The 27,983-nt window shown below is 38.3% G+C and overlaps 1 protein-coding gene across 1 annotated transcript in view; it reads right to left on the bottom strand.

Moving 5' to 3' along the window:
- Window positions 1-27,983, bottom strand: part of LOC102804884 (multifunctional protein ADE2-like) — a 54,624-nt gene that overhangs the window by 22,928 nt on the left and 3,713 nt on the right. Inside the window, exons 2-3 of the mRNA XM_085498164.1 lie at window positions 21,450-21,641; window positions 18,509-18,687 (exon numbers count right to left, since the gene is read on the bottom strand). Coding sequence (XP_085354290.1) covers window positions 18,509-18,687; window positions 21,450-21,641 — 371 coding nt within the window. The remainder of the gene's footprint in view (window positions 1-18,508; window positions 18,688-21,449; window positions 21,642-27,983) is intronic.

Raw genomic sequence — 27,983 nt, 5'->3', positions numbered from 1 at the left:
GTGTTATTTATGTATTCGATCATGCGCCGCCCAATCAACACTGACATGGATACTGCTCAGTAAAAAGATAATGACGAAACAACAAAACATCGGAACATACAATATTGAAATTATATTTAATACAATGAAAACCAAAACAATAAAAAATACACAATTGTAAAATACTTAGTGATGAATGTTGAATAAAAAATGTTTGAGAGTTAGCAGCAGGTGCTAATCTTTTTCTGCGCAAGGCCGCGTCAATTTTTCTGATGCATTTTTCTTTCCACGTCTTTTGAAAATGGTGGTTCTCCTCCGGATATTTCAAATAGCATTTGTCTCTAACGTAGTTTAGTCGTGTTGGCGAAAGTGCCTTCTTCGTCAGTCCTCTTGTAAATGTTACGCCCGTACAATTGCATCCCTGTCTCTCTTCTTTTGTAAAAACACTATATACCAAATGTTTGGCAAAGTGTCCCACGTCTGTTGATGTTCTGAAGATAGTTTCCAGTTCATCTGCAGAATGGTATCTGGCAGGCCCTGTCTGATTGTCAGTTGAACGGTCGCTGTTTGTGCTCGTGTCTGAGGGTGGGTCAAGTTGTGTAATTGGTGTGTCTGTTTCCGTGTCTGTGAATGTGTACGTGTCGTCTCGGTGTTCACGTTGTTCGTCAGTCAAGTTGCATATGTCATCATTCTCCCTTCGTTCCAGTCGTCGAATGTGCTGTGTAATTTGGTCTAATCGGTCTGTTATACCACCGAGTCGTCTATTAAGTCGTTGTTCATGGTCCTGTATAGTTTTTGTTAGTCGTTGTTCCTGGTCCTGTATAGTTTTTGTTAGTCGTTGTTCCTGGTCCTGTATATGTTTTGTCAGTCGCTGTTCCATGTCGAATGATTGCTTGTGTGTGCTTGTGTGTGGTGAGGGGGGCGCCAACCGACGGTGAGGGCTGATTAATGCGTGTGTTGTGTTTAGTGATGTTGATAATCTGGGTGATGTACGTGCGTCGAGAGTGCGTCGTGATGCGGATGGTCTTGGTGATATATGTTGCGTTGATGGTTGTGTTATTGGTGGCGTCAGAGTGTTTCTTGATGTCGACGGTATAGGTGGTGTACGCTGTGTTGATGGCTGTATTGGTGTTGGTAGCGTGAGAGTGCGTCGTGATGTGGATGGTCTTGGTGGTGTAAGTTGCGTTGGTGATTGTGTTATAATTCGTGGCGTCAGAGTGTGTCGTGATGTCGATGGTCTGGGCGAGTTTGGCGTTGGTGATGAATTGTGTGGTGTTGATGGCGGTGTTGGTGATCTTGGGGATGAAAGTGTCGAAGAAGAAGTAATTGTCATGAAACGCGATGTTGGTCGTGGTGTCGATGTTGGTACGTATATGCGTCTTTCATCATTATCATCATCTTCATTACTACTAGTATTTGAATATGATGATGACGATGATGATGATATTGACATTGCTGTCGATGTTGATATCGTTGGTAGCGGTGGTGACGTCGGTATTGGTGTCAGTGTCGCCGTAGTGGTGGCAGTAATAGCTGCTGCAGTTGTCTGTAATGGTGCACTATTAGTAACAGTTGTAGCAGCGTCTGTTGCTGTCTGCCTGCCTACATTCCATTCTGCGAATTGCCCATCACTCTCCACTGTTTTTTTAATTTTTTCTGCTTCTTCTTCGGTAACCTGATGGCGGGACTTGCGTGTTACGTGTATGTGTGTTGACTGGTATTGAGCCATCGGGTTGTTGAAGCTTTCAAAGTTGTCGCTTCTATGATTAAAAGCTAAACCCTACAGAAAAGAAAATGAAATTGAAATCTTAGTACAATAGTTTCACTACGATGTCAGATTCAAGTACATACATGTGACCGGGTTGTAAACACTTGTTTACACTATTGTGCACGAGTTAACAAACACGTTTAGACTAAAAAATAAATAAAATCAAGTGTCATATTATAAGTGGTATTATACATGTACGAGTGTAATTATTAGTCGTACAAAATTAACAAATTTGTTCATATTATCTTAGGCCAAAATAAGGCCCTATAATTGGGTCTACAATCCCCTCCAGTTGACAAATCTTTTAAACATAAATATACTATTTTTACAGCATGTCAAATGACCATCCCTCCAATTACGGTTACTGGTAATCGAGCTCCAATCAAACAAGGTGCATATCGTTTAAGCATGGAAGGTACTAACAGTTCCATGGTTTAGCTAAGCACCGGATGTGTCAACGCCTGCCTTTGAAGTTTTTGAATCACGTGATCAATCGAATCTCGCACCACTGTAACACCGGGAACGTAACATCATGGTGTGTAAATCGCACGACAATCAATCGAAAAAATTAAAGTGAAAATAATATGTTAACTATAATTACATTTTCGGAATCGACGTTTTTTGTTTGTGGACGTCCTCTTTTTTTCGGTTGTTTGCCATTGTTTTTCTCTTTACGTTTTCTGGGTTGGCTTGCATCATGGTTGTGGCTGGCCTGTTTACGTTTTTTTGCTGTTGGTGCGGTTTCTTCACCCGCACGCCGTTCATTGTATTTTCTTTCCTCTTCCAGGAGAATCTTCTTATCGTCTGCAATGAATTTAGAATAATTATGTTACTCTTTGATATATACCACGTAGCGAATAACTGCACGGATGATCACTTGTGTAATTGTTGCTATTTTAGCTTGTCATCTAGTAACTGAATTTGATGTCGTTTTGATACCGATGAAAATAAAAAAACGAACCATCGATAGGTACATGTATTATAAAGTGTAATGAGAAAAAAAAATCTTACCAGAAGTTTTAATTACGGTGGCATCATAAAGTGTTTTGCCAATAAACCTGGCCTGCACTTTTGTTCCCTCCACTGGAAATCCGGCAACAATTTTTTTCTTGTCGCAAACTAAGGTTTTGTTGTCTTCCTCGAAGATTAATAACACAAAGTTGGGTTCTGTAAAATTATTTGAGACAAAATCTGTCAGCAAAGTATGTTGTCATGGTAGAGTTTTACAACGCGTACATGTACTACATTAAATCAGATATCTTAAATTAGAGCAATTACTTAACAAATGCAAAGTTTGACACAAACTCACCTCTGCTGAATTCACGGAACGAAGGCATCTTATGAATATACTGGAATTTATAAGAATGATAGGTTTGAGCTGAGACTGCTGAAATATATATATTCCTTCGGCTCTGCGGGAGCCAATCACGTCACACAATTTTGTTAATATCCTCTATTTTGCATTGGCTTAACATTTGATGGATGGTAGGTGATTGATATTTATTTATTTAATCACTTATCACCCATTGAAATGGGTGGTAATGGATACAATGCACGCAAACATGTAGGAAAAATAGATAGTGTGATGTCAAAGCTAAAAATCCGACAAACGTGACATCACGGTTACTAAGCGTGGTGACATCTTACAAAGGAGTCTATGGTGTCAATACCCCGATCGCTGGTAAAACCGATGACGTCATAGCATCTTGGGATCTTCCTAGATCTACACTGTCTTGCGTTCTGCGCTTGTGAATTTCTGTCATTTTATACAGCTTATTTCGAAATTATTCCGAGTTGCGTGTGTATTTTTGTTTGCAAAAGCTTCCTGATAAGGCACGTGTACTTCAAAAAATATGTTCATTTAATTGACATAAAAAAAAATCAGGATTTTAATTTCAGACCGCCACAGTTCATTGCAGGGTGACGTGTTATGGTGACAGTGTACAAACAATTTTCACCCTGTGAAAATGCGTTCCTATATCTAAAACGATTACAGTCGTCATATTTTTGTTGTTAAATATTTTAATTGTTCCCCAGTACAGATTATTTTGTGTAGAAGCAGCATTAAAAGGTTCATTTCAGGCGATTATTTTACCATTAGTTTTGCCCCTATCCGCCCACGAACCAAGATGGTCGTCGAGTATCGCCGGAAGAAAACGACTGTTCAGTTTTTTTTTAATATTGATGCCTTAAATTTTGAAGAACCGTTGATTAGAAATAACTGAATCATTTTGGTGTAGTCGGATTCCGACATTCTTCTCAAAAAATTACTGAATTTAGACAGCTCCCTGATCTAGAGCATACATACATGTACTATAAGTTTGTTCATGTTATACATGTATCAAGGTAGCTCCATGGAACGACCAAAGTCGATGTTATAGTGAGAGTATCTGTATCTTATCAGAATACAGTACTAGTACTCATTTCACCCCCCCTTTTTTATCGCTTTTTAATCGACCAGTTATCGCTTAATTTCCAACGGCACTGTCTTTTCCGACCGGAAAACGACCTCATTTTAATCGCTCGCTAATGAGGTAACATTAACTGTTTCTGAACGAGAGTTCAAATCTATGACATTTTTGTCGTTCGCGGTCGCAACTCAAACTGCAACCTCTTGTTACGCGATTTGGGTGCTTGTTTTAGTGAATTAAATGGTGAATTGAATTAAAGTGTGACTGGAGAGAGAGAAACGGTTTCATGGAAAAAAATAGTCTCCTTGAAATTAGCATGCGTAATGTGAATTGACCGTGTTTCAAAACATGCTGATGGAGTGGGAAAAAGGCAACTCCTTTGGACAGAGAGACGAGCAAAATATTGATGTGGTTTTATTCTAAAATAACGTCGGTTTGGTAAAATGTTTAAAATTAAGTCACAATAGTCTCTGGGGTCGATCTATATGTACTGTAAATATGTTCTCACAAACAAATATTTTTGAGTAAAAATGGGCCACATGCCATGAACAAATTGAACAAAGCTTGACGTACATTGTATATAAAACATTTTATTGGGCTTGAAAAAAAAAAGAAAATTGTCAAATTTAGTTGTACTATAGTAGCCGTAAATATGTGGTGGCCGGTCGATGGACAGTTTGATAATCATGATTAACAAAAGACCTTCGGTACTGAAATCATCCACCTAGCCTGTGTCGTGAATTCATTCTTTCATTTTACATTAACCATGGAGCCATTGTTTAACCAACATTGTTTATGGATGTTTATTATAAACTTAGTGAGCAGTCAAACCGTATACCCTGTGTTAAACACTTTTTCCTACAACCATGGAACTATGGTTTATAGTTCCATGCTACAATCTACCCAATATACGATCAACCTATATAAGAGCCACAGTCTGATTTACCCTGTTTTTCCCAACTTGCAAAGAAAACTGATTCCGTGTGCACTCATGTACCTGATTTTTCTTTTTGAACTGAGATCAAATCCTACCCATTTGTCAGAATATGTCAATGTTTCTCGAGTAAATAATTTTGAAGCCTCTCTATGTGAATCGACGCCGGGTTTTGTTGGTAGGCCAACCTTTCAATACGCGTTTTTACAACGTCATCGATCGGCTGAAAGTCACCTGATCAACACGACCTTGGTCACGGAACCTTATTTGTTCAGATAATCTACAGGACTGCAAGAGAACCACACCTACATTTTCAACTATTTTTAGCACGGATATGCAACGAATGTAGAAAAACTCATGAATTTTACGGGTTCCAATAATTTAAAATAAAACTAGCGATTGGTAAGAATGATTATCAATATATTCCCCGATGCTCTTCGAATTGTTTTTTCACTCATTCCATGTATGCACGGCTACTAAAACCGCGATGCATGGAACTCTTAATTTAGCTCCATTGTCCTTGCCTTGTTATGTGGGAAAACAACAACAATTATACAAATCGTGAACACCCGCTTAGACTAAACAATCCGATAATGAAACCCGGAAATAACATCGATGTACATTGCGAATAAGACAATCATACCGTATTTGTGTTGAAATGCATTTTTGTGGCAGTATGTCACGTCAAAATACTGTTCAAAATAAAATATTCAATCCCAGTCAAATCTAAGTCAAGGGGTTGGATCGTGTGCATATAATTATAGATAATTAAAAACAACAAGTATTTGAACTTATGACGTCTATGAAAACCAGAAAGACAACTATAATTCTTTGTGAACCTCAGAACATTTTCCATGTTCTGAATTGTGAATGCAAGCCAGCTAGTGGGCAGCGGCGATATTTTCGGGTTGGAAGTTATCCGGTCGAATTCAACAAGCAAAAGCGCTTGACAAGCGGAAGCGAGTGGGACGAAATGAGTACCGTATGCTCTTCTTGAGGAACAGGTACGCTCAAAGAAGAGAGCAATGATAAAGGGAATTAATTATTATATCTCAACGATCATCTATATTTGTCCATATAGTGTAGCAACATACGCGTCATTGCTGGGGCGTGCTGCGACGTGATTCAGCCCGATGCCTTTACACGACCATGGCCTAATCAGAGCTGAACCCTGAGAGTTTAATTCGAGCCGAACGCGTATACACGGCCATTTTGCTGGCTCGGGCTGTAGGGCTCCTATAAAACTTTGACAACTCAATTGGTTGTCTGAGAAAAAAATGCGGTTGTGTAAAAAATTGACCGCATAATTAATTAGTTGCTATTATTATGTTCGGAACAGGGTGCCAAAGATTTTCCAAAATCAAATTAAATTGCCATAATGTGGTTGAATTATGACAGCGAGGAAACCTGTGTGTCCACCCAGGCAGATTATGTTTCACCATGGATGTACATCCATGGTTCCACGAATGTATTCGCAGCGGTTTAACAACTGTGTTAAAATACTTTAACCTAAAAATATTCAATTTGTCTTCATCGTATACTAGTAGTTTGACTGATACATAATTGTTTCTTATTACTCTTATTACTGTCAGAGTCGCCGTCCCTAGTCATATGTACTGAATACAACCACATTCCCTCTATTAGAGACTGTGATAAAACTAATCATGCATGTCCCACAAAACTCGAAATTATAACTATTTGCATGCGTTATAACAATCATCATTACAGTATATTAAAATATCCTAGTCGTATGCGAAAAGATACGTTTTTTATGGCACTAAAGTGTGCAAAGACGTAAATATAGCTGGCATCATTTACATCAATGGTTATGCACAGGAGGTCAAAAGGGTTGATATGGTGCGTGTTCACATTTACGCTCGGCGTCAACATAAAATCGCAACCCCCAAAACATTAACCAAGGTCTTTCCGACTCCTAGTATTTTTGAATTAAAAAAAGACATAGAATGCAATAGGCACCGAAATTCGTCACCATGTCAGTACTAGTATACAGGTATTTTGTTCATACATTGTACGAGTGGTGTGAGAATAGACACTACCGGTACGTGTTTGTATTGTTAAATTATATTTACGTTTATTAACAAATAACTCGTATCTTATGGTGAGTTTCATGTATTTACTAATAACTTGTACCTCAGCTTGTACTTTACAAGTACGACGTTATTTATTAATTATGGTTGTTTAGGAGACTTTTCCAATGTAAAACAATTGTTTTAATTTCACCATGGACGTACCATGGATGTACTACTGTTAGTACGTCCACGATTTTACCTTCCACACAAGAACGACGAACTCACTGTGTGTTTATCATGCGAGTAAAATATAACCATATCGATGCACGGAAATGTATGAAATAGCTGAGGTGTTTAGACAGGTATAGGTCGGAGTACTGGCCAAATTTCACACACGATGCAGGTGGGATCAAATCACGCGTTGGCATGTTCAAATCAATGTCAGTTTGACGTCAGAGACGAGGACACCTTTCGTGTTTATATGTCGGTGATGCCAACATAGGCTATAACATGGAGTACTTTAAGTACTCTGTACAATTATTATATTGAAGTATATCCCATCTGGAAACACGGATATACGACTTCGCCATGATTAATAAATTCCTTGTATTATCTTTTCTGTTAATCGTCGGTGTATAAGATATATATTTAACCATATATATTTATTTTCTTATCTGTTACATGTGCAAGACCCCTTTCCAAGCGAACGAGACAAAAAATACTAGAAAACCCGCCCTGAAAAAAAGATACATGACCGAAACGCCTGCGGCAAGAATATTAATATTTATACAAGGAGTTTTAGAAGAATATCTAAATATAGCAAAATTTCGGTTAGTTAATTGGTCCCGAAACTAAGTTAGTGCATGGATGTACTAAGTACTTAGTACATCCATGGTTAGTGAGACCATGGAGCTAAAAAAGATTCTTTTTTAGCTCCGTGATGAGGCTCGGTACGCGAAAGGCAATTTTATGTTAAGGTGACTTGTATCAGCAATGTATTATGGACACCACCTCCCACCTCCAAATTTCAAAAAGATGGCACAACTACAGTAACTCACTGCAAATTCCTATTGTTTCTTGTGTTAACAAATAAATAAACAATCCAGTCATGTAAATGCGTCTGTAAATAAATCATCTGTAATAGTGCATGTGACAAGTACATTTTTTAGATTGACAGGAACTTACAAACACTTCGAGCTAGATCAAAGACTATAGACTAACGACATGAAAGCACTTTTCAAACAGTGCTCAAAATGACATTGGTTTATACAAAATATATGTGTTAATCCCGAGCTTCTTGTTTAATCTCCATGTGTGTTTAAGTAGGCATGGTGCTATTGATGTAATTGATATGTACTAATTTCCCATGATGCAATTGTGGAATCCCGGGAAGAGTGGAGCCGTTTAACTCTGTACTGTACATGAGTATGTACTATTATTTCATAAACGCTTATAAATGTGCAAATATTCCCTGTATCAAGGAAGGTACTACCATGCCTGTACCATGAAACTATAAACCCCAGGAAGAACAACCACTTCGTTTCCTTTGAACTATGGTAGTTGCCGCGATGACGAATGTTTATTTTGACTGTTTATTTCGTTGCATTAAAAAATAAGCCGATTTACGCAAATAAACTTTTATCTCCGACTATCGGTCATTTTCGGAGTCAATCGGGCGACTTCGGGGATCACGTGATCGAGTTGTTTCGGTTATAGCATTAAAAAACAATGGCACCAAGACAAAAACACTGATAAATGAGCGATATTCAACGGGAAAAAAACACATTGCCACTTCTGGCGATCGAAGGGAAACACGGAATATGTCGGGATATCTCGACAACAAACAGCATACCAAACCCCATGTTTCGCAAACTTTCGCAACCTTATTTTTTCGAGGGTTGAAAAAAACAAGAAATAATCTAAAAACGACATTGAAAATCATGAAAACTCGCTAAAACTCCGACCCGTTGCAGGATTTCCGGTACACTGAAGGTCACCCTGCAGACCGACTTGTTTTCGCATGCGTAGTGAACGAAATATTTTACTGCGCAGATATGAAATATTTTTTTCAAGTTTTCCGTTTCCAGCAAAGCGGTTGATACGGGCGTATCGGCGGCAACTAACATGGAGTATGACTAATGCTGTGGAAACAAAAGCGAAAGCACTGTAAGATAAACTAAGACAAAGGTTTTTTTAATCCTCTTAGTTTCGTTGTTTTTCCTGGGGATTATAGTTCCATGCCTGTACCAAAGAAGGAGACGAAATGTGCGTGTCCCTTGGAATTTAAAGATTACACATCACAAATTCCTTTAATTTCATGTGTCAACAAATAAATAAACAACATGGTTACGTGTAAGTGTATGTAAATAAACATTTGTGTTGAATAACCAACCCCTATTATTAGTACTAGTAATAGACAGATAAACAATACATTAATCGTCTCGGTAAAGACGATCTTATCCATATGAGCCAATGAAAAGGGGGTGGAGAGGAGTACTTCTAGATGTGCACCAAAATTCCTAGACCACTACCCCTTTTCACGACCGCCAAAAACGAAAATATATACTCCAGACACTTTGCTCAAAAGACGGAACCCCATTACGCGCATATAAGCTTCCAAGATACGTTATTCTCTCGCCTTCAGCCGTGATTGTAACAGTTCTTATGACATCGGTACATTTTGGAGAATCTCAAGTTTGATGCACAGTTTAAACACAACACAGTTTAAAATGTGCTAGCCTTGCACTACACGCAGAGATTTATCAACCAATTACAACATTGAATTGTCGATTAACATTTATATATTTTATTCTCTATTTACTGAATAGCTGTGAGTATATATCGATTGATTCCAACTTTCAGGTTGACAGTGTTTCTACTCACGACTTTTTTTTAGTGTATTTATAGATACGACCATGGAGCTGAATGGTACGATGGCCCCAAGTAAACTGACCAGGCTCACTGTCTATGTTTGGCAACGAATTATAATCCTCAACGAAGCAGGTAAAGGACCAGTAGCGATCCGCAGACAACTTGCTGAGGAGGGATATTTGGTAACACGTAAGGCCATATCAAAATTTATTGGACGTTATAAGAAGACCAACTCGATGTACGACCAACCTCGTGTTAGTGCGCGCTCCAGCATATTGAATGATTTTCATAGACAGTACATCGACGATCGCATGCGTGACAACAATGAACTGACTAGCCGTGAACTACAATACGACTTTCATATTAATTTCAACATTGAGGTTTCCACGTCTACCATAAATCGTGAACGTCAAAAACTTCAATGGGTAAAATACAAGCAGCGGTATTGCCACTTGGTTAAAGATGTTAACAAACCGAAACGCGTTCGATGGGCTGCACATATGTTGTACTCCAACGAACGTTTCAACGATGTCATCTTTACCGATGAATCAAAAGTAGAGCTGAAATGGAGCATGGATAGAACGATGAGAAAGAAAGGCGAACCAATGCCTTATCGGAGCAAGCCAAAGTTTCCACTTAGTGTAAGTAAATCATCATTGGGTTATATCATTATAAACCCTCAACTGGGATGTAATTTAGCTATTTTCTCTGATTCATAAACATGTGACATTACGATTATTCAGTGAAAGAGCACTGATTATTTTAAGACTGCTTTTATTGTATCTAAAACCACAGTCGGGATTGTTCTATAAAGAATGTAATGTAGATACAATTGTAATGCGTTATGATAACTACAATTAGTTTAACCATTGTTGCATTGTTAATAACAATAACATTTACAATGTTTATTCTGTTCTTTGCCTTGCAGGTCATGATTTGGGCGGGAATTTCACGTGAAGGACCGACAGAAGTGGCCGTGTTTAACGGTATCATGAACAGTGAAGGCTACCAGACAATACTCCGCCGACATTTGTTACCGGTGATTGAAAACCGCTTCACGCATAGATTTCAACAAGACAACGACAGCAAACACACATCACGATCAACAAGAGAATGGATGACTGAGAACAATGTCAATTGGTGGCCAACTCCCCCCGAGTCGCCAGACCTAAATCCAATTGAAAATATGTGGTCGGCAATGAAGAAACATATTCACAAATACGTCAAGCCAAGAACTAAGGAGCAACTTGTTGACGGTATATACCAGTTTTGGGGGACGGTGACACCAGAACTATGTAATCGGTACATAGATCACCTATTTAACGTAATGCCAATAGTTATTGCAAAAGACGGACAGGCTACTGGAATGTAACTCTTTTACATCATCCCACCATGGAAGGTACTAACGTTAGTACCTTCCACGATCGCACCTACTGATTGACTCGCGTAAATTATCGTATTCGACTCGTGTAAATTATCGGAATTGACTTTCGTTACTGTGACTTTCGTTATTTGTTGACTCATGTAAATTTTCGTGATTATTATTATATAAAGGGGTATGCGCTAAGCTATAAAATAACTGTATATAGTTACAATGTAAATACGCATTTATTTTTATTTTTTCATTTCCGAATTTAGAAAGACAGGTTTTAATATATGTCTATTTTAAAGTTGTAAATGTGGGTGGAACAGATGGCTACAAGGGGAGATGAGGCCGTAATTTAAGTTTTAAATGAATGATTAATTGACATGTAATTTTTGCTTGTTGCTCAATATATTACTGGTAAAATAAAAGGCAGTGTACACTCGATAATGGAATGTGTCGGGAAATGTGTGACATCTTTGTCAGTTTAGATTAAATCATGGAAGGTAGAACCTTCCTCCCATGACAAGATGAAACGATTACTAGCCGTATGTTACTTTACATTCTGCTGGTCTTCAATTTCTACTCGTACAAATATTGACTGTAACAGTATTTGGTTATTTAGTTTTCATGATTAAATCACTTAAACTTCAGACTAGTAATACTAGTCTGAGCTTAAACTAGGCACATCTCGTCTTAGTCCCCTCCACTCCACGACCCGAAACTTTCCCCACAGACTGTATTCATTTTTGAGCTTTGAGCCTTTGCTGATAATGCGTGTGCTAATTGAGCCACAAATATACGAGGGAAAATTAGGTTCACAAAAGATCCCTGAAATCGAATATGCGTGTTTGGAGGACTTGCGCGGCATCTAAGTGAAATGTTGTATTTCAGATTTAATATTAATGTTATATAATATGGACATTTTATATGATTTCATTGCTCCAGTCAAAATTTACTGTTTAGTACCTGGCATAAAAAATGAAGTAAAACGTGTATATTGCAATAGTATTTGCATTGGTGTGGATTGCATTCCAATCAACACGTCTATGTTACATTGTACGTAAATTTTCACTTTATGAAAAACAAAAATGAAATCAACATGTTAAACTATTTCTAGAATTATTATAAATACATGAATTCCGCGATGATACCTGGTATACATCACTTGGCGTCTGTGGTGACACGCCGTACATCCACACCTCACACCGGGACCCCAATGACTTCGATGTTGCCCACTGAATGTACATGTATAAACATACAGATTTTCGGTGGCCAGGAATAAAAAAAACATAACTATTTTTGTGTATACTAGTACTTGATTATCCATCACACAGTGTCTGGAAAATTTGTAAAAGCACACTTGGGAAACAAATCTGAATCAAAACACATAACTAAATGACAAACATGGAAACCCTAATATATATCTGATTTTCTTAAAGTTAAATAAACTCAGAAATGCCCTGATTGGTTTAGCGCGAATTGTGAAAATTATTAGTCCTGACATATGGTAATAATGTATGACAAATTTCATACACTGATGTGAGTAAAACAAAACTACTGACAAGTTCGTACATAAACTTTTATGCTCGTCGTACGTTATGTCATTCTGTTTTACATGGGCTTGATGTACGTCACTAGACGCGCCTATCGGCGCGCCGCACATTTACACCTCACACCTGAGACCTTAGTGACTCTGACCATGTCCACTGAATGTACTTGTGCACACATGTTAGTAATCAGTGTTATTCGTTTATTACACGAGGACATGTGACGCATGTTTAAAGTGTATCTGTGCACCCCTTGAAGACGTAGCGTGCCGGGCGCGCCACATCACATGACCAGGGCCGGGAGTGTTGATCGTGATTTGTAATTGAATACAACTGTATACAGTGAAATGAAAATATGCATTTATTATTTTTTCATTTCCGAATTTAGAAAGACAGGTTTTAATATATGTCTATTTTAAAGTTGTAAATGTGGGTGGAAAAGATGGCTATAAGGGGAGATGAGGCCGTAATTTAAGTTTTAAATGAATGATTAATTGACATGTAATTTTTGCTTGTTGCTCAATATATTACTGGTAAAATAAAAGGCAGTGTACACTCGATAATGGAATGTGTCGGGAAATGTGTGACATCTTTGTCAGTTTAGATTAAATCATGGAAGGTAGAACCTTCCTCCCATGACAAGATGAAACGATTACTAGCCGTATGTTACTTTACATTCTGCTGGTCTTCAATTTCTACTCGTACAAATATTGACTGTAACAGTATTTGGTTATTTAGTTTTCATGATTAAATCACTTAAACTTCAGACTAGCAATACGAGTCTGAGCTTAAAGTAGGCACATCTCGTCTTAGTCCCCTCTACTCCACGACCCGAAACTTTCCCCACAGACTGTATTCATTTTGACTCCGAGCCGTTGGCAATAATGCTTGTGCTAATTGAGCCAAAATATACGAAGGAGAAACAGGTTCACAAAAGATCCCTGAAATCGAATATGCGTATTTGGAGGACTTGCACGGCATCTAAGTGAACAGTTGTATCCCAGATTTAATATAAATTTTATATAATAGCGCAAATTGTGAAAATTACTAGTCGTATGGCAATAATTTATGACAAATTTCATACACTGATGTGAGTAAAACAAAACTACTGACAAGTTCGTACATAAACTGTTATGCTCGTCGTACGTTATGTCATTCTGTTTTACATGGGCTTGATGTACGTCACTAGACGCGCCTATCGGTGCGCCGCACAATTACACCTCACACCTGAGACCTTAGTGACTCTGACCATGTCCACTGAATGTACTTGTGCACACATGTTAGTAATCAGTGTTATTCGTTTATTACACGAGGAAATGAGACGCATGTTTAAAGTGTATCTGTGAAGATGCAGCGTGCCGGGCGCGACACATGATCACGTGTTGGTCGTTTTTGGAATTGAATACTTATCAATACATCAAAATTTCATTTCATAATATATGTTGGTTTAGGGGCACAACAGTTTCAAATTGTAAAATAAACAGAATGTCGACATAATTTTAAATAATTATTATTATTTTAGAACGTTCTTGTACAGATTGAGACTTCCCGAAATGCTAGACTGCGGGTTTCTGTTTGGTTGAGCGACTGATTAGTGTCACTTAAAATTTAAAACGCCAGCCGTTTCCGACATTTGAAAATGGGCGATATGAGGGTCTATGAATGCAAAAACAGAGAATATTACTAGTATACAGGACCAGCGTAGAACATAACAAATGCTGAATGTCTACTGAATTACTGAAAAAAAAAACTGTTTTAGGATAGTCCTCTCTCTGAAAGATACTGTAAAATGACTAATTTTCACTGGGTTTAAATTTCACTGATTTACCATTTCAGGCATATTCAGTGGGTTTTAAATTCACGGTTTCGTTATTTAGATAATGTGTTCTATGCTAAATTTTACATATTCACTGGGTTTTAATTTAGCGCATTTTCCAGTCAGCGAAATAAGCCAAATTAAAACCCAGTGAATAATTACCCCCCTTTACAGTATAGTGATTCTGAAAAGGATCGCTTGGTTTGTGTGTACAATGCACACGCATAATTATCGAGTCGACGTTTCAGTATTTAAATACAGTGGCGAAAACGCCAACGTTACACTCTGACCGATACGTCTTAAATAAAAAAAAAGTCGCCCATTTTGGCTTTCAAAAAATACTCTTGTTTCATAAGTTGACAGTCGAAGATCAATCAGTGTAGCCATTAATTTAATATCATCTCTCTTCAGGCTGTCAACCTTTCCTCTTCCTTCTTGGCTACAATCACCACAACAAACAGATCGTGGTTGTTGTCCGCGTCTCGTCGCAGTCACGGTCCGTATGACCGGTCTGCTCACCATCGCCACAATCTGTTTAAAACCTGATGTATTGTACAGCGTGCATTTTATTTTATACATTTACTTTACCTTTACAATTTTTTTAATTACTTTGCATTTTTTAATGTTTTTGTTACGTACTTGTCATTCGGTATATTTTTTAACTATCGCCACACAGTGAACAAATCGCAGATGACCTTCCATAGCGCACCTGACGACGTCAACGATCATAGTCAGGTCACAAACACACTCAAGTAAAATGGCGGATTATACCGATGTTAGCAATGAAAACGATCGGGAAAAACATGGCTTTTCGGTAAGTCTATCACTGTCAAATGCAGCGAAAGTCATCTTTTATTTTTATGTTTATATTGTAGTTTGATTGGTTCCAGTTTAGCTCGTTATTTTGCGTAGTTATTCTGGGAGTGGCGATTTTTTCCACCGGTTCGACTGAACACCGGTATCTTTTTCCAGTCGCTTGCCCTGGAGACGGGTGATGTTTTGTTGACGATGGGGCCAAAATCGTCTAGATACGGTCTTGAAGCCGTAGCTCTAACTATTCATCAAAATGTATCAACATTTGTACAATAACTCATTATTAAAGTAGTTGCACTGATTTGGAAGGGAATAAACTATTTTTTTTTTATTTGGAACACATCGCAATTGACCAGGAAATATTTTTGCTCCAATATTCTGGGTTGACCCCGTGCCGGTGACGATTATAACAATTTAAAATCAGTTTGCATTATTTACTTTAGCTGTTTATGAAATTATTTTTGTTTCCATTCTAGATAATTATGCTCAGTTTTTGGTGTAAAGTTGAAGCAATTACTGAATAAACGAGCGTTGGCGAAGATGCACCAGGAAACAAAATAAATATTCAATGTAATGGCACAAATTGTAAAATTCTGTGGAATCTCTTTCGTAAAAAAATACACTAGTAATTTTCTATTAATGGTTTATGCAAGTTAATTTATTGAGCTGTACATGAATTGGTGGGCAAAATATAATGTACAGGGGATTTGCCTGTAGAGTATTACATGTACTACACTGAATTGTATGAATTGCAAAAAAGAAATTGACACTAGAGCGAGAAACTGACACTTTCTCGAACCCCATCTACTCCTGATATTATCCTCGCCACTGATATTTTTCGACGTGCTGGTGGTGTGGAAATTTGAAATAAAACAGTTTAACGACGAGAAACCAAATTCCCACTGAAAAATTCAAGGGAGAAACAAATTATCACCAACACCCATGGGAACAGTGTGGGCTTCTCATGCGTTAACAATTTGAGGTACATTATTAACATTGGTCGTTTACAAAGTATGCTTGTGTATAAACATACATGTATTAGTAAAAACACACAACGCATGTAATATTCATGGAGGTAAAAACAGTTTTCACCTCCATGGTATATGCGACTGCCATCGTTCCCAATGCACTTTAATGCTTCATTTTCTAGTAGGAGGAAGAAGCGTGACTTTATTTTGGTGTCACGATTGTTTTTTTTCTTTTCTTGGTGCATAGATTTCATTTCGTTTTCGCACTGTGGACGATGATAATAAATAAAAAACGTTTTCACACAATTTTTTTCTACATAAGCATTTCTAAGTAAATGATTTTACATACTGTAACACTGGCGCTATAAGCTGACAATATTGCCACGCAAAGAATGTTAACCGCTGATGTTGCGATCATCGGTATGTAGAATCCCTGGCAATTAATATCTTGGAAATTACATCAAAATCGGCAACGATAAACAAGTGCGACGGCCTATACCGGTACATGTACATCTAAAACTATCTCATGTACATTGTGTATCACGGTATTATGCATGAAGGCCGGTCCGCAAATCTGTCCCTTTTCTCTCTATTTAAACATGAGTAAACATGAAAAAAAAACATAAACACGAAAATAAAGTCTGTATATGCATATAAAAAGGGTTGAATGGGAAAACGAAAGAAAGAAAAAAACGTGTAACAAGAGTCTGGTCTCGAACTCGTGACCTTCAGATGACCAGGGCAAAACTTAACATTGGAGCTAAGCGAACAACAGCAAATTATGTAATGATTTTACGTATTCATAGAAAAGCCAGATTGCACGAAATAAAAAAAAAAATCTGCCGATTTTATTAAATGGTGACACGATACCATTTAATAATTCAACATGAATTTTGAAATTCAAAACATCTTGTATCGTGTCTGACCACGTGGTTTCAGTTATACCATTGTCACTGACCTCTGACTGAACTGCGAAGGAAACGTACATCGTGCGTACATGATTGTACCACGTGTACATGTAAAACAATGATATTACTTTGTCGCAGCGCTTTACCTCTAAGACCGTGACACATGTCTTGATCGTGGGTTATACAATGTAGTTTGAATGTATACGAGTAAACAGGTTTGTGACGATTAGTTTGTCACGTAATGGAGCCTGTTTTACAGATCGGGCGTAGGGTCACTCAACGTGACATTGGTTAACTTACGTTGAACTCGGGCTGATTCACGCATCAAATTCAAACTCGCAAATCTTCGAAACATGTCATCACACACAAATAGTATAATAGGGATGTCATTGAGTTTTAATTTACCAATTATACCAACTGTACAACACTTTGAAATCCACACGACAAGCAGAACACGAAAGTGGAATCATCAGTACAATTCAATCCACGGTTAACTTTATCAGAAACCGTGTTCAAACTCACAATTCCGAAATCAACACGCACACATTTCAATTTTAATTTACTACTAACCACGCTATTTGCATGCTTTAGTGCATTCATTATTTAATTAAAACCCGTAAATAGCAATGTACATACGCGGAAGTAATGTTTTCTGTTGTGGTGAAAAAAACATCGATCGCGCTCATCATCGCGCCGGGTTTTATGAAGTGCGCCGTGTCTGATCGATCGCGCCGAGCTCGACCTCAGGCCCGCACTTCAGACGGCGAGCCCTCCAATGACCTCGCCACTGGCAGGCCATGGCCTCGCCAAGGTCTCGCCAATGGCGAGAAAATGGGGTCCTTGTGTGCACATTGTACTGTACACACACACATACAGACACACTAACTGCAAAGACTCCCATTTTGTGCTTCGCACATGGGAGTCAAAAATAGAGATTACAGTATGGCCATGATCACCATGGTTATAAACTTTGACCTTGGTACAATATGCAATTTTTTGTCGAGATGATTTATCCACAAAAATATTTGGCATAATACATTATAGCTTTCTAAATGTGTTGTTCAAATAATTCTTACGAATAACAAGATAACTTTTACCTTATAGAAATATTCCAACTTAACAGGGCAGAATCTGAACCCTTCTTTGACTCCCTCATGACGCCTTAGAAATGATCCAGTGGCGACTCTTCTAGTGACGAATTCAATCGGAATCATATCACAATTCACACCAATGAAAGATGTGTCGCTATGCTGCTTTACAAAATGGGTTTTTATTCCTAAAAATAAAAAAAAATTAAATAAATAATATTGACTACTTTCAGAGATACATGAATAGCACAGTTAGGAAATTTAGTTGTAAAATTGACAATCGATTTTTTGGATGAATGGGCAGATGACACAGAACCACACAAATCAAGTCCAGTACTTAAGCTTACACTGACATACCGTAGTTGTCCAGGTAAGTGCCCATGACCACCCCCAATTTTGATGCAATAAAGAAATTGAGGCCATGTCCGGGCATACACCCAGGGGGTCTTTTTCTACACTTGTAATAACAAAAAGCTAGCAAGAAGACCTATAGCTAGCAAAATAACCAATAAGCTAGCGATATAACCAATAAGCTAGCGATATAACCAATAAGCTAGCGATATAACCAATAAGCTAGTGACATGACCATTAAGCTAGTGACATGACCAATAAGCTAGTGATATGACCAATAAGCTAGCAAGAAGACCAATAAGCTAGCAAGAAGACCAATAAGCTAGCAAGAAGACCAATAAGCTAGTGATATGACCAATAAGCTAGTGATATGACCATTAAGCTAGTGATATGACCATTAAGCTAGTGATATGACCATTAAGCTAGCAAGAAGACCAATAAGCTAGCAAGAAGACCAATAAGCTAGCAAGAAGACCAATAAGCTAGCAAGAAGACCAATAAGCTAGCAAGAAGACCAATAAGCTAGCAAGAAGACCAATAAGCTAGTGATATGACCAATAAGCTAGTGATATGACCAATAAGCTAGTGATATGACCAATAAGCTAGCAAGAAGACCAATAAGCTAGCAAGAAGACCAATAAGCTAGCAAGAAGACCAATAAGCTAGCAAGAAGACCAATAAGCTAGTGATATGACCAATAAGCTAGTGATATGACCAATAAGCTAGTGATATGACCAATAAGCTAGTGATATGACCAATAAGCTAGTGATATGACCAATAAGCTAGCGATATGACCAATAGCTAGTGATATGACCATTAGCTAGTGATATGACCATTAGCTAGTGATATGACCATTAGCTAGTGATATGACCATTAAGCTAGTGATATGACCATTAGCTAGTGATATGACCATTAGCTAGTGATATGACCATTTGCTAGTGATATGACCATTAGCTAGTGATATGACCAATAGCTAGTGATATGACCAATAGCTAGTGATATGACCAATAGCTAGTGATATGACCAATAGCTAGTGATATGACCATTAGCTAGTGATATGACCATTAGCTAGTGATATGACCATTAGCTAGTGATATGACCATTAGCTAGTGATATGACCATTAGCTAGTGATATGACCATTAGCTAGTGATATGACCATTAGCTAGTGATATGACCATTAGCTAGTGATATGACCATTAAGCTAGTGATATGACCATTAGCTAGTGATATGACCATTAGCTAGTGATATGACCATTAGCTAGTGATATGACCATTAGCTAGTGATATGACCAATAAGCTAGTGATATGACCAATAAGCTAGTGATATAACCAATAAGCTAGTGATATAACCAATAAGCTAGTGATATGACCAATAAGCTAGTGATATGACCAATAAGCTAGCAAGAAGACCAATAGCTAGCGATATAACCAATAAGCTAGTGATATGACCAATGAGCTAGTGATATGACCAATGAGCTAGTGATATGACCAATAAGCTAGCGATATAACCAATAAGCTAGTGATTATGACCAATAGCTAGTGATATGACCAATAGCTAGTGATATGACCAATAGTGATATGACCAATAAGCTAGTGATTATGACCAATAGTGATATGACCAATAAGCTAGTGATATGACCAATAGTGATATGACCAATAAGCTAGTGATTATGACCAATAGCTAGTGATTATGACCAATAGTGATATGACCAATAAGCTAGTGATTATGACCAATAGTGATATGACCAATAAGCTAGTGATATGACCAATAGTGATATGACCAATAAGCTAGTGATTATGACCAATAGCTAGTGATATGACCATTAGCTAGTGATATGACCATTAGCTAGTGATATGACCAATAAGCTAGTGATATGACCAATAAGCTAGTGATATGACCAATAGTGATATGACCAATAAGCTAGTGATTATGACCAATAGTGATATGACCAATAAGCTAGTGATATGACCAATAGTGATATGACCAATAAGCTAGTGATTATGACCAATAGCTAGTGATTATGACCAATAGTGATATGACCAATAAGCTAGTGATTATGACCAATAGTGATATGACCAATAAGCTAGTGATATGACCAATAGTGATATGACCAATAAGCTAGTGATTATGACCAATAGCTAGTGATATGACCAATAGCTAGTGATTATGACCAATAAGCTAGTGATATGACCAATAAGCTAGTGATATGACCAATAAGCTAGTGATATGACCAATAAGCTAGTGATATGACCACTAGCTAGTGATATGACCAATAGCTAGTGATATGACCAATAAGCTAGTGATATGACCAATAAGCTAGTGATATGACCAATAAGCTAGTGATATGACCAATAGCTAGTGATATGACCAATAGCTAGTGATATGACCAATAAGCTAGTGATATGACCAATAAGCTAGTGATATGACCAATAAGCTAGTGATATGACCAATAAGCTAGTGATATGACCAATAAGCTAGTGATATGACCAATAGTGATATGACAAATAAGCTAGTGATATGACCAATAAGCTAGTGATATGACCAATAGTGATATGACCACTAGCTAGTGATATGACCAATAGCTATCTTGTCCATACCTGCATTGTTCAGCAGTTCAAATATTTTACATGTTGTGGAAGTTGATATGGCAGCTTTTCCCTTCAAGTCGTGTGCTCTTGCTCCATCTCCAGCAGTTATTCTATCTTTGGACTGCAACAACACTTGATTATTTTCAAGCTCGTAGATAATCTTGGTTTTTCCTTCAATCAAAATTTTACCAGCTTTGATTTCTGAAAGAAAAATATCAAATATTATCTACTTATTTAGAACACTTGAAAATGGTTACATGGAACATAAATATATCAGCCATATGTTTGCAGTTAAGTAAGAAAAACGTACCATATGAATTTAATGCCAATTGACCCCACACCACAGTCAAGATATGTCTGAACAGTGTAAAATTACATGAGGCTTTTCAAACATAAATGTCCAGGGATGTACACTTGGTGAAACCAGGCCAGGCCAGGCCAGGATCTGAGGCTAGGGCTATATGTCAGACAGTGTAAAATTTGGTGGGATTGGTGCATCCCTCCTCTTCTCCTTGGGGTGGGGGTTCATTCCCCTGGTGTGGGGGAATTATTTTGCTTGTTCTGTGGGTATTTGCACTGTGCCCCACATAAACCGGCCACAGGAGTAGGAGGTGGGACTGGGTTCCAATTGACTGATACATAAATTAAAGTGATTTTGTGTCAAATAAACTTTATTAATAATACCAGACCTTGCATTCTAAAGGTAATTGAACACTCTACTCGCCTACTAGAATTATCACTCGCCCAAATCGTACAATTTTTATAGCGTAACTCCCCTTGTCATTTGTGTTACCTTGTTCAGAATAGCCATTTTAGCTACCCGGCCATAATTCTATTCGATTTTCCAAGAATGAAGGTTTATTGAAATGTATACCATGACCACAGTCCCCATCCGATGGACAGTTACGTAATACAATTTGTCACATATTACATAATAATAATCTTTATTGAAGTCATATCCTAAAAATGGACATAGATCTAAGTACAACAAGTCATTGTCAATGACAGGTCCCCGTTCCGTTCATATTTGAGTGACATATACATTCAAAGCAGATCATGACCGAAATGCACCTGCATATGTACAACACATTGTGCTAAATCTGAACAAAATCCATCCATGCATGACTGAGATCCGGTTCTGGAATTGTGAAAATACGTGATTTTGATGCATTTTCGGCCTTAAAATGGCCATCATTTCGCTATTGTTAAGCAGATCATGAAACAAAGGCACATATCTATTTGTGACATGATGTACCATGTGTGTGTGAAGTTTGAACTTGATCAATACAGACATGTCTCGGATACGGATCCAGAAGTGAATTCTTTAAAACAGAAAGGCCGCCAGTCGGCCATTTCGAACTTGATCCGAAAAAAAAAAAAACAAGTCATTGTCAATGACACGTCCCCGTTCCGTTCATATTTAAGTGACATATACATTCAAAGCAGATCATGACCGAAATGCACCTGCATATGTACAAACACATTGTGCTAAATCTGAACAAAATCCATCCATGCATGACTGAGATCTGGTTCTGGAATTGTGAAAATACGTGATTTTGATGCATTTTCGGCCTTAAAATGGCCATCATTTCGCTATTGTTAAGCAGATCATGAAACAAAGGCACATATCTATTTGTGACATGATGTACCATGTGTGTGTGAAGTTTGAACTTGATCAATCCAGACATGTCTTGGATACGGATCCAGAACTGAATTCTTTAACAAAATGGCCGCCAGTCGGCCATTTCGAACTTGATCCGAAAAAAAAAAAAGACGTGCATCAAGGTCCTATTATGTTTAATGTATGTACCAAATTTGAACAAAATTCATCCATGCATAACTGAGATACGGGTCCGGAATGGTGAAAATGTGCGATTTCAATGCATTTTCGGCCTTAAAGCGGCCGCCATTTGGCTATCGTTAATGAGATCATGATACAAATGCACATACATATTTGTGACATGATGTACCTTGTGTGTGTGAAGTTTGAACTCGATCAATCCAAGCATGTCTCGGATACGGATCCAGAACTGAATTCTTTAAAACAAAATGGCCGCCAGTCGGCTATTTCGAACTTGATCCGAAAAAAAAATGACGTGCATCAAGGTCCTATTATGTTTAATGTATGTACCAAGTTTGAATGAAATCCGTCCATGCATAACTGAGATCCGGGTCCGGAATGGTGAGAATGTGCGATTTCAATGCAGTTTCGGCCTTAAAGCGGCCGCCATTTGGCTATCGTTAATGAGATCATGAAACAAATACACATACATATTTGTGACATGATGTACCTTGTGTGTGTGAAGTTTGAACTTGATCAATCCAGACATGTCTCGGATACGGATCCAGAACTGAATTCTTTAAAACAAAATGGCCGCCAGTCGGCTATTTCGAACTTGATCCGAAAAAAAAAATGACGTGCATCAAGGTCCTATTATGTTTAATGTATGTACCAAGTTTGAATGAAATCCGTCCATGCATAACTGAGATCCGGGTCCGGAATGGTGAAAATGTGCGATTTCAATGCAGTTTCGGCCTTAAAGCGGCCGCCATTTGGCTATCGTTAATGAGATCATGAAACAAATACACATACATATTTGTGACATGATGTACCTTGTGTGTGTGAAGTTTGAACTTGATCAATCCAGACATGTCTCGGATACGGATCCAGAACTGAATTCTTTAAAACAAAATGGCCGCCAGTCGGCTATTTCGAACTTGATCCGAAAAAAAAAAAGACGTGCATCAAGGTCCTATTATGTTTAATGTATGTACCAAATTTGAATGAAATCCGTCCATGCATAACTGAGATCCGGGTCCGGAATGGTGAAAATGTGCGATTTCAATGCATTTTCGGCCTTAAAGCGGCCGCCATTTGGCTATCGTTAATGAGATCATGAAACAAATGCACATACATATTTGTGACATGATGTACCTTGTGTGTGTGAAGTTTGAACTCGATCAATCCAAGCATGTCTCAGATACGGATCCAGAACTGAATTCTTTAAAACAAAATGGCCGCCAGTCGGCCATTTCGAACCCGATCCAAAAAAAAAAATGACGTGCATCAAGGTCCTATTATGTTTAATGTATGTACCAAATTTGAACAAAATCCGTCCATGCATAACTGAGATCCGGGTCCGGAATGGTGAAAATGTGCGATTTTGATGCATTTTCGGCCTTAAAATGGCCGCTATTCGGCTATCGTTAATCAGATCATGAAAAAAATGCATGTGCATATGTCCCATATAATGTGTGATGTATGAGTGAAGTTTGAACTCAATCGGTCCATGCATGTTCGAGATACAGGTGATCACGGACGCACGGACGCACGGAAGCACGGACGCACACAGGGCAAAACATAAGTCCCCGTTTTCGGACTGCGTCCGAACGGGGACTAAAAAGACGTGCATCAAGGTCCTATTATGTTTAATGCATGTACCAAATTTGAATGAAATCCGTCCATGCATAACTGAGATCCGGGTCCGGAATGGTGAAAATGTGCGATTTCAATGCATTTTCGGCCTTAAAGCGGCCGCCATTTGGCTATTGTTAATGAGATCATGAAACAAATGCACATACATATTTGTGACATGATGTACCTTGTGTGTGTGAAGTTTGAACTCGATCAATCCAAACATGTCTCAGATACGGATCCAGAACTGAATTCTTTAAAACAAAATGGCCGCCAGTCGGCCATTTCGAACCCGATCCAAAAAAAAAAAAAGACTCGGCCATTTCGAACCCGATCCAAAAAAAAAAAGACGTGCATCAAGGTCCTATTATGTTTAATGTATGTACCAAATTTGAACAAAATCCGTCCATGCATAACTGAGATCCGGGTCCGGAATGGTGAAAATGTGCGATTTTGATGCATTTTCGGCCTTAAAATGGCCGCTATTCGGCTATCGTTAATCGGATCATGAAAAAAATGCACATACATATTTGTGACATGATGTACCTTGTGTGTGTGAAGTTTGAACTCGATCAATCCAAACATGTCTCAGATACGGATCCAGAACTGAATTCTTTAAAACAAAATGGCCGCCAGTCGGCCATTTCGAACCCGATCCAAAAAAAAAAATGACGTGCATCAAGGTCCTATTGTGTTTAATGTATGTACCAAATTTGAACGAAATCCGTCCATGCATAACTGAGATCCGGATCCGGAATGGTGAAAATGTGCGATTTTGATGCATTTTCGGCCTTAAAATGGCCGCTATTCGGCTATCGTTAATCAGATCATGAAAAAAATGCATGTGCATATTTCCCATATAATGTGTGATGTATGAGTGAAGTTTGAACTTAATCGGTCCATGCATGTTCGAGATACAGGTGATCACGGACGCACGGACACACACAGGGCAAAACATAAGTCCCCGTTTTCGGACTGCGTCCGAACGGGGACTAACAATACACACAATATATTGATCATTGCCTCACCACCAAAGATGGAAGATACACAGCGAAATTACCTTGGAAACCGGATCACCTTACCTTACATACCAACTATCAAGCAGCAAATACTCGCACCAGGAAAATGATTGCCAAGCTACCAGACAAACTTGTCAAAGTTTACAACAACATTATCAATGATCAGTTGCATAGAGGTTTTTTTGAGAGAGTCACCAATGATAGTACAGATATCGGGCACTACTTACCTCATCGCTCAGTCAAGAAGGACAGCGAGTCTACTCAAATAGAATAGTGTACGACTGTTCAGCAACTACTGGCAAGGACCAGCCCAGCCTCGATCAGTGTTTAGATACAGGACCCCCACTTCTCAATTCATTAACGTCTATACTACTGAGATTTCGAGCACACCCATAGCATTAACCGCAGATATTGAAAAGGCTTTCTTACAAATTAGTCTACATGAAGCCGACCGGAAATACACTAAATTTCTATGGTTAACGGACTCAACCAATATTAATAGCCCCTTTGAAACCTTCCAGTTCAAGTCAGTTCTATTCGGCGCTGCATGTTCACCCTTCATATTGAATGCAGCCATCAAGCATTTAACGAATGAACACTCTTCAAAATCGACAGCCCAAGTTCTACAACATGACATTTACGTCGATGATGTAGTTTCTAGTTGCGCATTTTCAATGGAAGCATTACAGTTCTATGAACAATCAATCAATATTCTATCTACGCGCAAGTTTCACTTACGTTTCTGAGACAAGTTATTGATATCGATGGTCGATCCAACTCAAAGTCTGACTTATCAATTCTCGGGATCCGCTGGGATTCTAAAGCTGACCTTCTGCGTGTGAAACCATTAAAAACACCGAACTTCGGACAATTCACTTCTAAGCGAGATGTCGTGACATATAGCGCTAGTCTATATGATCCATTAGGTTTGTTTTCTTCTGTTCATATCAAAGCAAAATTGATAATTCAACGTTTATGGATCACCAATCACAACTGGGATACACCCATCGACTCTGAAATACTACAACAATGGCAAAATATAGCTGACGATCTCTACAAGATAATGAACAATCACATCCAGCGCAAATATTTTGTCAACAATCCGACCAGTGTTGAAATTCACACATTTTCTGATGCATCAGACAAGGCCTACGGAGCCGCAGTGTATTTAGTATCTGACACCGAATCTACATTTGTGATGGCAAAGGCACGAGTCGCTCCTATAAGCAAGCAAACCCTAACACTACCACGCTTAGAGTTAATGGGAGCCCTGATTGGAACACGACTTAGTCAATTTGTTGGTAAATCCCTCAAAATACTCAATCTCGAAATACGTGTTATGGTCAGATAGTCAGATAACATTACATTGGCTACATGGACAAGGTAAACAGAATGTGTTTACTCGCAATCGTGTGACAGAGATCAACTCATTTCAACAGGAACTCTACTACGTCAATACAGCAGAGAACCCAGCCGACTTAGTAACCCGAGGTATCATACCAGCTGACCTATCAGAATCAAAATTGTGGTGGAACGGGCCGTTCTGGTTAACTAATCGACAACACTGGCCCAGATGCGAGTTATTTGATACTCCAAACACAACCAATTCCGATCAACGTGTGAAGACAGGGGACACTTCAGTATTAACATGTACGCAAGCCCCATCTTCAACGCCCACTGAAGTCTCTGAACAGACAGTACTTCACACTGTTACAACAATGCCAAATTCAGAAAACGCACAACTAGGCCCTCCATTCAAATCGCCTACGATACGCAAACAATCAATCTCAGTCACAGAAACTTCCACAGAAGTCAACTACAATATTGACAATGTATTCCAGATCAAACATTATCAAAATTTATCACATCTACTTAGAGTTACAGCGTTTGTATTACGTTTCATTAACAAGTTGAGAGAACGCACAAAGAAGACAGCCATATTGACCTCTCCAGATGACAACAATCAACAAACAACAGCGCCCTCACCGACCGAACTAGAGACCGCCGAGCTAGTTTGGATTCAGAATATTCAACATATGTACTACGCTGATGAAATTCGAAGACTAACCAAGAACGATGGTAAACTTGGAATTCTCTGCAAGCAACTCA

This window comes from Saccoglossus kowalevskii, chromosome 4 (assembly GCF_978046115.1).
Source record: "Saccoglossus kowalevskii chromosome 4, keSacKowa6.1, whole genome shotgun sequence".
NCBI classification, from domain to species: Eukaryota; Metazoa; Hemichordata; class Enteropneusta; family Harrimaniidae; genus Saccoglossus; species Saccoglossus kowalevskii.
The sequence above is the reverse complement of the archived record's forward strand: the minus strand, read 5'-3'. Positions and strand labels throughout refer to the sequence as shown.